The 10686-nt window shown below is 50.0% G+C and overlaps 2 protein-coding genes across 3 annotated transcripts; both read left to right on the top strand.

The window, feature by feature from the left end:
- Positions 1-2393: 2393 nt before the first annotated feature.
- On the top strand, positions 2394-6374 carry LOC123135777 (AUGMIN subunit 4; the record flags this gene model as incomplete). The annotated part of the gene is given in 13 exon segments (XM_044554988.1): positions 2394-2567; positions 2632-2679; positions 2758-2856; positions 3078-3431; positions 3633-3732; positions 3837-3882; positions 4180-4273; positions 4394-4465; positions 4561-4619; positions 4859-4927; positions 5064-5115; positions 5878-5955; positions 6045-6374. Coding segments are annotated over 13 exon segments (1287 nt in total). The 3' UTR covers positions 6111-6374.
- LOC123135776 (butanoate--CoA ligase AAE1-like) lies at positions 5889-9199 on the top strand. 2 transcript variants are annotated; one of them, XM_044554987.1, is made up of 4 exons: positions 5889-5955; positions 6045-6118; positions 6270-6341; positions 7542-9199. In XM_044554987.1, the coding sequence occupies exons 3-4, from the start codon at positions 6294-6296 to the stop codon at positions 9024-9026; spliced, it is 1533 nt and encodes a 510-aa protein (XP_044410922.1). In that variant the 5' UTR covers positions 5889-5955; positions 6045-6118; positions 6270-6293; the 3' UTR covers positions 9027-9199. The 2 variants fall into 2 exon arrangements, with proteins under 2 accessions (XP_044410922.1, XP_044410921.1); XM_044554986.1 differs by lacking the exons at positions 5889-5955; positions 6045-6118; positions 6270-6341 and adding an exon at positions 6714-7265.
- Positions 9200-10686: the final 1487 nt, after the last annotated feature.

The raw sequence follows: 10686 nt of genomic DNA, 5'->3' as shown, positions 1-10686 counted from the left end.
GGTCAGTGGTGATTTGTGCGTTGGGGCGGGGGCGGGGGAATGCCGGGCATGATGGCCCATCACGTAGCCTCAAGACCATGTTGGCACGGGGCAGTGTCCACATAAATAATAACAACCATCAGAGGTGTCAGCGGTGATTTTTTACGTTGGGGGTGGGGATGACGCCGAGCACAATGGCCCGCCACGCCTCCTTAGGGACATGTTGGCACGAGCATTGTCCACTTAGGTCTCGGTGCTGATTTGGGGGTGGGGGAGGGGGCTTGTGATCTACTTTGCAGCATGATATCAACGACATATTTGAGCTAAGTGGGGCTGAAAAAAATAAGAGGCCGCTATGTGTATTCCTCATTATGCCTTTACTCGGGTGGTGGTAGGAGCACGGTCAGGCAGTATATCGTGAAGTCCCCGCAGTCACCCGGGTGCATCATGACCGCCAGAGAAAAGTTTTTAAATACAAATCTAATGATATACTGCCTATGACCACCACCTATATTTAATTGGTATAAAGTCTATAAATATATGAGTGGTTTGTAAAGCACCCAGATAGATTATAATACATGACATGATTACATCCTACGCCCACTATGAACCATACATGACATCATGATTACATCTTAAGCCCACTATTAACTGGGGAGGGTGGGAGGGTACTCATTCCAACCCGGAAAGTCAAACTCAAGAAACTCGAAATCGACCGATTTGTCAAGAAATTGTCTCATACACCTATGTAATGTCTTTATGTTCTTCACAGATTTTTATTCTTTGGTTGTCTTAACAGATCAATTTAGCCCTATGTATTCTAGCTTTGAGCGACACTTTCAAATAATTTTCATCTAGCAGAGAAAACAAAGGATTTAGTCTACACAACAACTTTGCATGATTGATTATTGCCTAGTGCGCAACTGGTTACTCCTAAAATCAAGACTGAAGATGGACAACATGGAGCCTAGAAAATCATACAGCGATTATTTTGGCTTTGGCGCGAGGTTGGGTCTCCTCTTCCAACCTTCGTCTTCTTCTCCAAATCGACAATTCATGCTTTGGATTATCGATGTTGGCGTCGTTTCGTGATAATGTTTGGTGACTTGCTAGACGGCAATTAAGGTGGCTTCGGCATTGAGCTAGGCTAACGGTGTGCCATCATCTTGTGCAGGTTGAAGACGAGAATGCATTTTCCTTGGGCTTATTTGTAACTTTTTTTTCATATGAATGTTCTTATAAGGCTTAGACTCAATTCAATCTTCTGATTTCCGACCTACGCAAAAATAAACAAATAAGTATTCATGGAGTTCTGGTGTTAGGGCATCTACAATCCGCACCGATGTTCCTTGTCCAAATCTTGTTTGAAGAATAATGACTAATGAGAAAGAAAGTGAATCCAAGAGATAGTAAGACTCAATCTCTTAACCAAAGAGTCGGTTCAGTCGACCTTGTTACCTTTGCTAATAATTCTTGTAGAGTCGAAATAGAACACGACTTTTTATTTGTCGATTTCATGTGATAGTCTGGAAAATCAAGGACATCATCATGGCGTGACGTTGTTGTCAAGTGTTTACGTCATAACGCGACGGTGTCACTTTTTCATCGTATCATGCGTGCGCTGACCAGAAGCCGAAATCCAACGGTGCACAAGGAATCGTGTTGGAAAGTCCCCACAACAAACATGCGCTCTTTAAAATTACCGAAAATTGATAACTAGCACTGCCTCTATAAATGCCCTTAGGACCTGTTCGGATGTCTACTGGCTTCCAACTTTCCGAGAAGCCCGCGAGAAGCCAGCCGAACGGAAGCGCTCCGAGAATCTGGCTCCTGGAGAACGAGCAGCAGGCAGTGCAATTTTTGGGAGCAGCCCCAGCCCAGCTTCGAAAAAACGAGAAGTATAAGTTGTAGGAAATTGCACTCGATTGCCCTCTCGAAGCGGACGCTCGAACCGTTTTCTCTCGTGACCGACCCTCGAACCGTTTTCTCCCGCGAGAAGCCAGCTCGCCCTGACGAACGCAAGAAGCCAACAGGCCAGCTCCCGCGAGAAGCCACCAGGCCCAGCTCCCGCGAGAAGCTGGCTCGTTTCGGAAGCTGGAGAGCTTCCAAACGGGCTCTTAGTATCCCACACACGTCTGGCTTAGAATATATGTCGTGATATTTGATTCCATGTTTCCTATCATTCATGTGTTTTCGTATTTCTAGTGCTAGCACTAGCATTCCTGCCTGCATAGACATCTCGCAGCAGCGCCTCTGAAATTCAAAATTGAACCCATTTCGTGATAAGCCGGCCGGCCGGCCGGCCGCAACCCCGGTCGATCTCGTCCGTCCCTGTCCGATCCAACGGCTGCGGGCTTCCTCGACCTGACGAATCCACCAGCCATTCCCACCAGTTCGAATCCAACTCGTGGAAGCCTCCGCCGGAGCTGCCGCCCGCGATGTCCAAGGCCGCCGCAGCCGCCGCAGCGGCGGCGTCCCTCCCGCCACCGCCGCCCGAGGTGGCCCACCTGGTGGAGCAGCTCCAGCGCCATCACCTCGCCCCGGACGCCTCCCTCCTCTCCAGCTCCGCCCACTCCGACCTCCTCCAGGTACGTCGCGCCGGCACCACCCACCTCTCTCTCGCACCGCTGATCCCGTGTTCTGCACCTGCAGGCGCGCGAGGAGGTCGCGGCGGAGCGCGCCCGCTACCTCGAGGCCCTGGTGAGTTTTGCCCCCCGCCCGCTCGCCCGATCTAGAATTCGCGCGGTTCTGATCAGATCTGATAAGACTATTCCGTAGGCGGTGTACGCGGAGGCGATGGCCATGGTGGAGGAGTACCAGCACGCGACCGCCGCGGGCAGCGCCGGTGCCGCCAAGAAGCTCAACTGCTCCCCGGAGGTAGGTTCAGCTTCTCCCAGTCTCTGAAAATGTTCGCACCTGTCCGGTGATTCGTGCAGATAGGGCTAGGAAATGTGGATCGAACTGGTTAAAGAAGTACAGTAGGAAATGTTTTCTGCTTATCTGATCAATTTGGGTGGTGATCCAGAAATTACCTGGCAAAAATAAATAAAAATGGAACGTGGTGGTTTAGCGTACTTACTTTGCTGGGAATGATTCAGGTCTACGAGTCCTTGGAGCACCATTTGGCGGTCGCCGAGGCGGCCCAGAGGTTGAGGCTCCCACTGCTCTCGCAGGACGGGGAGGTGCATGAGGAGGAGATAGAAAAGCTGAGCACCTTGTCAAGGGTTTCATTTGACAGTACCGTAACAAGTGCCACGCCAAGCTCAACCTCAATCTCGACTAACTACAATAACTATGGCAGCACCGGTAGTGCGTTGACTGCTGCCGCTGCCGCTGGTGGTGGTGGTTCGGAGCTGGTTGAGCCCGGGGCAGGTGGTGTTCCTGATCGCTTTCTTGGGATAACATCAGATTATCTCTACCAGGTGCAGCAACAGCAGCCAGCCATGACTGTGGTATGTAAAATCCTTGAAGCTCTCGCAGTCTAAGTTATTTTCTGAACTATCACCAAGTGATTTCACAATTTGTTTAAGTGTTGTGTAATTCATGTATGCTCTTCGTGGAATTGTGAAACTGTTAGTGCTTAGTTTGGAAAGTGAAAGAAATACATTGTGGTTTTAAGTTTGAAAGAATCCACCCGTGATTTGACATTGCAGGACATGGTCGAGTATCAGAGATCTGTGGCAAGAGAGATTGAGGCTCGGTTAGAAGCTAAGTGTGACGCTTTAGCTGATCTTTTTGCAATGGATGAAAGGGGTCAGTTACTGATGAAATACTGAATCTCATGGACGTTCAGATATCGGTTTTTATGATCTATAAGTTTTGACCTTCTCTTATCATAACATTTGAATATGTTGCAGATTCGTCATCCATCAATCAGATTTCAAGTGCCAGGCTTCCAGAAAGGTGATTATCTTCCCATCTTATTCTCTCTTATGATTGTTGTTTTACACAACCAAGTTTTCTTTGGCCAGGTGTAATTTCTGAAGAAACTATCATCGGTTTTCTTGTAACATCTTACATCGATTTTTAGACCTTTTTTTATAGTACTGGTGTCATCTCTTCTCTTTGGACAGCCCCATCATTTATATAGTTAACTTCTTGGTGACAATGCCCAGTTGTTCACCTTTCTTGTTTGGAATTAAAGATTAACTGGGAGTTCCTTATAGACACCTATCTTAGTTCCCTTTTCTCCTTGGGCAGGGTGAAATTAATTATCGAAGGAATAGAAAAGGAAGAGTCCCTTCTACTGGAGGATCTTGCTTCGATGGACAGGAAATTTGCTGAGCACTATAATGTGAGTCTTCATAGGTAGACAAATTTCTTAAACATAACTCTGGTGGCTAGTCCATTTTATTTAATGCAAATTCATTCGCTGAAATCTGTCAAAATATTTGTGGCTGTTCAAACTTCCAAGGTCCTGGAGCAAATTCTTGCTGTACTTATACAGTTTGTTAAAGACAAGAAGTTAGAACACCAGCACCAATATGTAAGGCTTTTTCATGCTCCTTTTATACTGGTACTTATTAATGGGGTTATTACTATTTCTTGACGTCTGTTGGCTTTCTATGTATGGCCTAACAGGATGATGTGAAGAAGACCTGGCTTATTAAAAGATGCCGTACTATGAATGCTAAACTAAGGTTGGCACCTGACTTGTCGGCACCTTAATGTTTGACTAGTGTGTAACTTTTCAGTTTTCAGTAAGCTGATATTAATCTGTATCGCGTTAAGCATAATTGAACAGCATGATATAAGCTCTTGCTAGAAAAAACCCATTGAGCTTTGAATCTCTCTGCCTTTATGTATTTTTTTCTATAATCAGTGATAGGTTCAGAAGACTGAATGAACTGTATTTTTTTTTCTTTCCTTTGTGTTCTAGCTACCTGGAGCACCATCTCTTGCGTGACACCTACACGAAGGAAACAGTACCTGCATTGCATAGAATCAGGTACATCCAACTTAATGTATCTTTAAACTAATCTTATCATTGAGGGAAGCAGCACTTATTATTTCTAACATGGAAAATGTGTAGGTTTTTTCTCTGTAGTAAGCAACCACCTTATCCGATTTACTGTTTATTGCAGGAAATATCTTGTGGAGGCAACGAAAGAAGCATCCAATTCCTATAATGAAGCGGTATGATACAACACCTTACTCTCTGTTGCCTTTCAAATGTTTGGTTATTGGTAGCAAACATCATTCGTCAATGAATCCCTTTCATATTTGCACAATGTTGTTCGAAAGATTTTAGCTATGATTGTTTTTTATTTAGGCTAATGGATGGTTAGCTCATAGCTTCTTGCAATAATGGTATAGTGCGGTCGTTGTCACTGATATATCACTGGTTAAAATCCAGCAAGTCTAGCGTACTTCCTGTTATGTTATACGAGTAACTCATTTAGCCATGTGAGTGAAACCTCGGAGCCTGTTCACACACCTTCAGTAAATCTCGACGTAAGCTCACAAAGAGCATGGGAGTTACAAGAGGCAATATTAGCAGCTGCTTTCGAGCATGTCAGAGGGGCTAGTGGCCAAGGAACATCTATCAGTGTCCATCCTGCGGGAAATTGAATGCTGTGTGTCCTTGTAAGTCGTGTGAAGGTAAGAGCTAGGCGTCCTGTAGTAGTATCATGTGATCAGTCAGTGTTGAGTTTCTTGGGGTGCACTGAGAACTCTGACAAGTTTAGTTCACCCTACCTAATATCCAGAGATGTGAAATGCTTAGAGGATGTATACTGTTGTACAGTCATCAGCTTTATCTGTGTGTTTAGACTTGAGAGAAATAAAGTATGGCATCTCGGAGAATTTAGGATCCACTTAATCCGATAAGAAGACCATCTTCCAGTGTTCACTTTTATTCGTCTAACGGTCATGTTTGGTGTTTGATCCCCATGTCAGGTCTCACGTCTCCGCGAGTACCAAGGCGTAGACCCGCACTTCGACGTGATTGCGAGGCAGTACCATGAGATCGTGAAGGTAATGCTGTTTCATTTCCATCGCCGTTAAGTACCGTATGCAGCGCGCTCGATGGACCTTTTCGCTGACCTGATGATCCCGAACCCTAGAAATTGGAGGGCATGCAGTGGACGATCCACCAGGTGGAGATGGATCTGAAGCCGGCCTCGTCATGATCCCCCAGGTGCCTGAATCCCGTTGCCCCGGGAGAAGAGAAGCCCGTTGTTTGTTGCTAACTGTTGAGCGTAATTTCGCGGCGCTCAGCGTATATATGGCGCTGCTGGTGGTTTCTGTTTGTTTACACACGGCGTTTTCCTTTTGCATTCATATTCCAGATATTGAGGAGAAGTGATGCGTGAATGAACCACACTGGTCGTGCCATTCGAGCTTCATATCGAGCTTTCCGTGTAAGTATTTATCATGCGTATGCTTGCAGTGCAGCCTGCTGGATTCAGAAGGCACCACGCCTTCCTTCGCTGCTTCTTTCGTTCGTTGTCGCCGCTGTACAGGAAGCGAGCCGCATCAAGCAAAACGCGAAAAGAGTGGAGAGGAAACACGAGAGCACGCGTTGCGGTTTTCTCGTTGGTTGGAAGTTGCAACCAGGCCGGGTCAGATGGATGATCACTGACCGTCTGTCCTATTTAAGCCCGCACATGGCCGGGACGCCGCCGCCCTGCACCGGCCCCTCTTCTCCCGCGACGAGCGATGATGGATACTACTATACTACAGATCCAAATAGAGCAGTAATACTACGTTCCTTTTAGAGTTGCGTCTGACAAATGGCTTTGCCACTTCGAGGTGGCCGCCTGCTGTTGGAACTGTTTCATTTCACAAGACTTTTGGTTCTGTCATCGCTCCTCCGTCGATCCTTGTCACGATGGGCGGCGGGGTCCGCACGGGCCAGCCGTTTTCCGTGCAGATACGACAAGATGACGCTGACGGTGAGTGCGGCAGCACGCACGCACGCACGCTCTGCTCCACTCGATATGAGCATCAGCGGCAGTATTGTATTCGCCTCACCGAAGCCCAAAACCAAAAACAAACCCACCACGAGCCCCACGAGCCTCCCTCCCTGCTCACGAACCTCGCCGTGTGCTAGCTCGCCGCCGACGGGCCGGGAGACGATGGAGGGCGCCGTGCTCTGCGCCGCCAACCACGCGCCGCTCACGCCCCTCTCCTTCCTTGAGCGGTCCGCGCTCGTCTACCCGGACCGCCCCGCCGTCCTGGCCGCCGCCGGAGACGCGCCGCCCAGGACGTGGCGGGAGACCCGGGCCCGCTGCCTCCGCCTCGCCGCCGCGCTCGCCGGCCTCGGCGTCCAGCGCCGCCACGTGGTAAGTAAGATCCAGACAGACCAGACACCGCCGCTGGCAATCAGCCAACTCCGTTGTCCTTAGCATGAAAAACTCTTGCTCATCCCCTGCTCTCCGTCGTCATCGCAACAGTCAACCGTACTTTGATTTTTTCCTCCAAAAATCGTCATCTTTCGCGCGTGCTCGCGCGACCTGCTGAAAAATCCTTCTTGCCGGGACCGATTCGTCCCGGACCGGTTCTGATTCGCTGCGATCGAATGGTTCTGACCGGCTGTGCCTTGTGCCGTTTGATGGCAGGTCGCCGTGTTCGCGCAGAACGTCCCGGCGATGTGCGAGCTGCACTTCGCCGTGCCCATGGCGGGGGCCGTCATCTGCGCGCTCAACTCGCGCCTCGACGCCGCCATGGCCTCCGTCCTGCTGCGCCACTCGGAGGCCAGGGTCCTCTTCGTCGACGCCGCGCTGCTCGGCGTCGCGCGGGAGGCCCTCCGCCTCCTGTCCGACGCCGGCGCCACGCCCCCCGCCGTCGTCCTCATCAGAGAGCTGCTCGACGGCTGCGACGACGGATCAACATCTTCTTTTTCTGGTGCGACGGGTACCGTGTACGAGTACGAGGCTCTGGTGAGCGGGGGCGGGTCGCCGGAGTTCGCGGTCCGGTGGCCGGAGGACGAGAACGAGCCGATCGCGCTCAACTACACGTCGGGGACGACGTCGCGGCCCAAGGGCGTGATCTACACCCACCGCGGCGCCTACCTCAACAGCCTCGCCTCGGTGCTGCTCAACGACATGCCGTCCATGCCGGTGTACCTCTGGACGGTTCCCATGTTCCACTGCAACGGCTGGTGCATGGCGTGGGGCGTGGCGGCGCAGGGCGGCACCAACGTCTGCCTCCGCAAGGTCACCGGCGCGGCCATCTTCGACGCCGTCTCCCGGCACGGGGTCACCCACATGGGCGGCGCGCCGACGGTGCTGGGCATGATCGTGCACGCCGCGCCGGAGGAGAGGCGGCCGCTGCCGGCGGGGAGGAAGGTGGCCGTGATGACCGGCGGCGCGCCCCCGCCGCCGGCCGTGCTGTTCCGGATGGAGGAGCTGGGGTTCCTGGTGATCCACTCGTACGGGCTGACGGAGACGTACGGCCCGGCCACGGTGTGCACGTGGAAGCCCGAGTGGGACGCGCTGCCGGCGGACGAGCGGGCGGCGATCAAGTCGCGGCAGGGGCTGCACCACCTGGGCCTGGAGGTGGACGTCAAGGACCCCGCCACCATGCGCAGCGTGCCCGCCGACGGGGCCACGATGGGGGAGGTGATGTTCCGGGGCAACACGGTGATGAGCGGGTACTACAAGGACGCGGCCGCCACGGCGGAGGCGCTCGCCGGCGGGTGGTTCCGGTCGGGCGACCTGGCGGTGCGGGTCCCCGGGGACGGGTACGTGAAGATCAGGGACCGGTCCAAGGACATCATCATCTCCGGCGGGGAGAACATCAGCACCATCGAGGTGGAGGCGGCGCTGTTCGCGCACCCGGCCGTGGCGGAGGCGGCCGTCGTGGGCCGGCCGGACGAGCACTGGGGCGAGACGCCGTGCGCGTTCGTCGTGGCCAAGAAGGGGGAGAGGGTGGAGCCGGAGGAGGTGGTGGCGTTCTGCCGGGGCAGACTGCCGCGGTACATGGCGCCGAGGACGGTGGTGGTGGTGGAGGAGCTGCCCAAGACGGCGACCGGCAAGGTGCAGAAGTTCGCGCTCCGGGACAAGGCCAAGGCCATGGGCAGCCTCTCCACCAGCAAGCTCTGAATTCACTACTCCCCTAATCTGTTCTATGGTGATTGCAATCCATGTTTGGTTTGGAATAACTAGCAAAAATGGCCGTGCGTTGCAACGGGAGAAAAATGCTATATGTGTAGGGGGAGGGGGGTTATCACTTCTATATATGGGTAAAAGTAAAGGATAGTCCTACCATTTTCAAATTGTGGGCATGAGTGCTAGAGCTATTATCTCGCTATATGTGTAGGGGGAGGGGGGTTATCACTTCTATATATGGGTAAAAGTAAAGGATAGTCCTACCATTTTCAAATTGTGGGCATGAATGCTAGAGCTATTATCTCGACATTTTTATGCCCAGATAAATCAAGTACTAATAATATCACTTAATTTTACCAATAATATACTTATGTTACATCACCCAGAGAAATATTATGTTAAAAAGGAACGGACTAAAAAAAAATTGGTTCGCAATCATATATGCATGCAGGGGATCAATATTTTGCTTCAAAGTTCTATGAAGAGTTTGTGGCTCATGCCTCATTACATTTAGAAGAAGAAAATCTTGTCATCTTTAGGTGGGCGCTAGCATTTTGCAGAAGTTATACCTTCGAGATTCATTCTCAAATAAAATTCAGAAGTGCAAAAACAGATCTAACAGTAGTCACAGTACAACTCCAGCATCCTCTTTTGTTAACTTGCCGTTGTTTTGATGTAGATTTGGCACCAGCCTCTCTAGCAGAAGGAAAATCCATGTCAATAATAGACTATGAAAACTCAAAGTACATACTAAATGAAATCCTTCTCAAGTGTGTTTCTGCTTCCACAGTAATAATAAAAAATTCTATTTAAATGAGTGTCAAAAGGGATACTTATTGTAGATTACAAGAGGAGCCAATAACTGTTTTTACCTAATAGAAAACAACAGGTAGAGAATCTTGTGTCAATAAAATCAATCCTTGGTGATTTAGAAATGGACGATGAACTACACGTAGATCAAACTATCTCTAATTCGAATTTTGAACTGACCCTAGACTACCAGTGTGACACTTGATGTTGGTTGTGTTGCCAAAGTTACAACAGAGTTGCTGCTAAATTGGTACTCCACGTAAACAAAGTCCATCATTGCTGGTAAACTGATAATCCACACGAACAAAGTCAATCAGCCATGTACCAAATTTATTTCTGAATTTTATGTGCGCGAAGGACACAGAACCTACTACAAAAACATAAGTGCTCAGCCATCTAATTCATACAACTTAGTCTAAGGTGATAAGAGTAATGGTACGTAGCCATTGCTGGGAGATGTGATTTATTGTTGCATACTGCATTGTACATGAACATTTTACAAATGCTTATAATATATAAACATCAATCTACATGAAAGCATTTCAAAAAACACATCGTGAGCATGACTGTCGCACAAACCTGCAGCTTCCTAGATTTACATGTCTCATACATAGTGGTGGGCAGAAGCTGCGGCATGTTACTCCTTAGCTTGGCTGCTTGGGGGCCCTGATCATGGACAACCCTGCTGGCCAGGGGGCAAGGGGGCAGCAGCCAGCAGCACCTATGCAAACCTGTAGCTTTGCATCAAGGCGCCTCTCATGCCAACTACAGCAGCAAATTTTACAGAGTTGGAAGCGGGTAGTGGAGGCTTACTCACATCAATCGGAAAAAAGGACAGAGGACG

This window comes from Triticum aestivum, chromosome 6B, assembly GCF_018294505.1.
Source record: "Triticum aestivum cultivar Chinese Spring chromosome 6B, IWGSC CS RefSeq v2.1, whole genome shotgun sequence".
Taxonomy (NCBI): Eukaryota; Viridiplantae; Streptophyta; class Magnoliopsida; order Poales; family Poaceae; genus Triticum; species Triticum aestivum.
The sequence above is the reverse complement of the archived record's forward strand: the minus strand, read 5'-3'. Positions and strand labels throughout refer to the sequence as shown.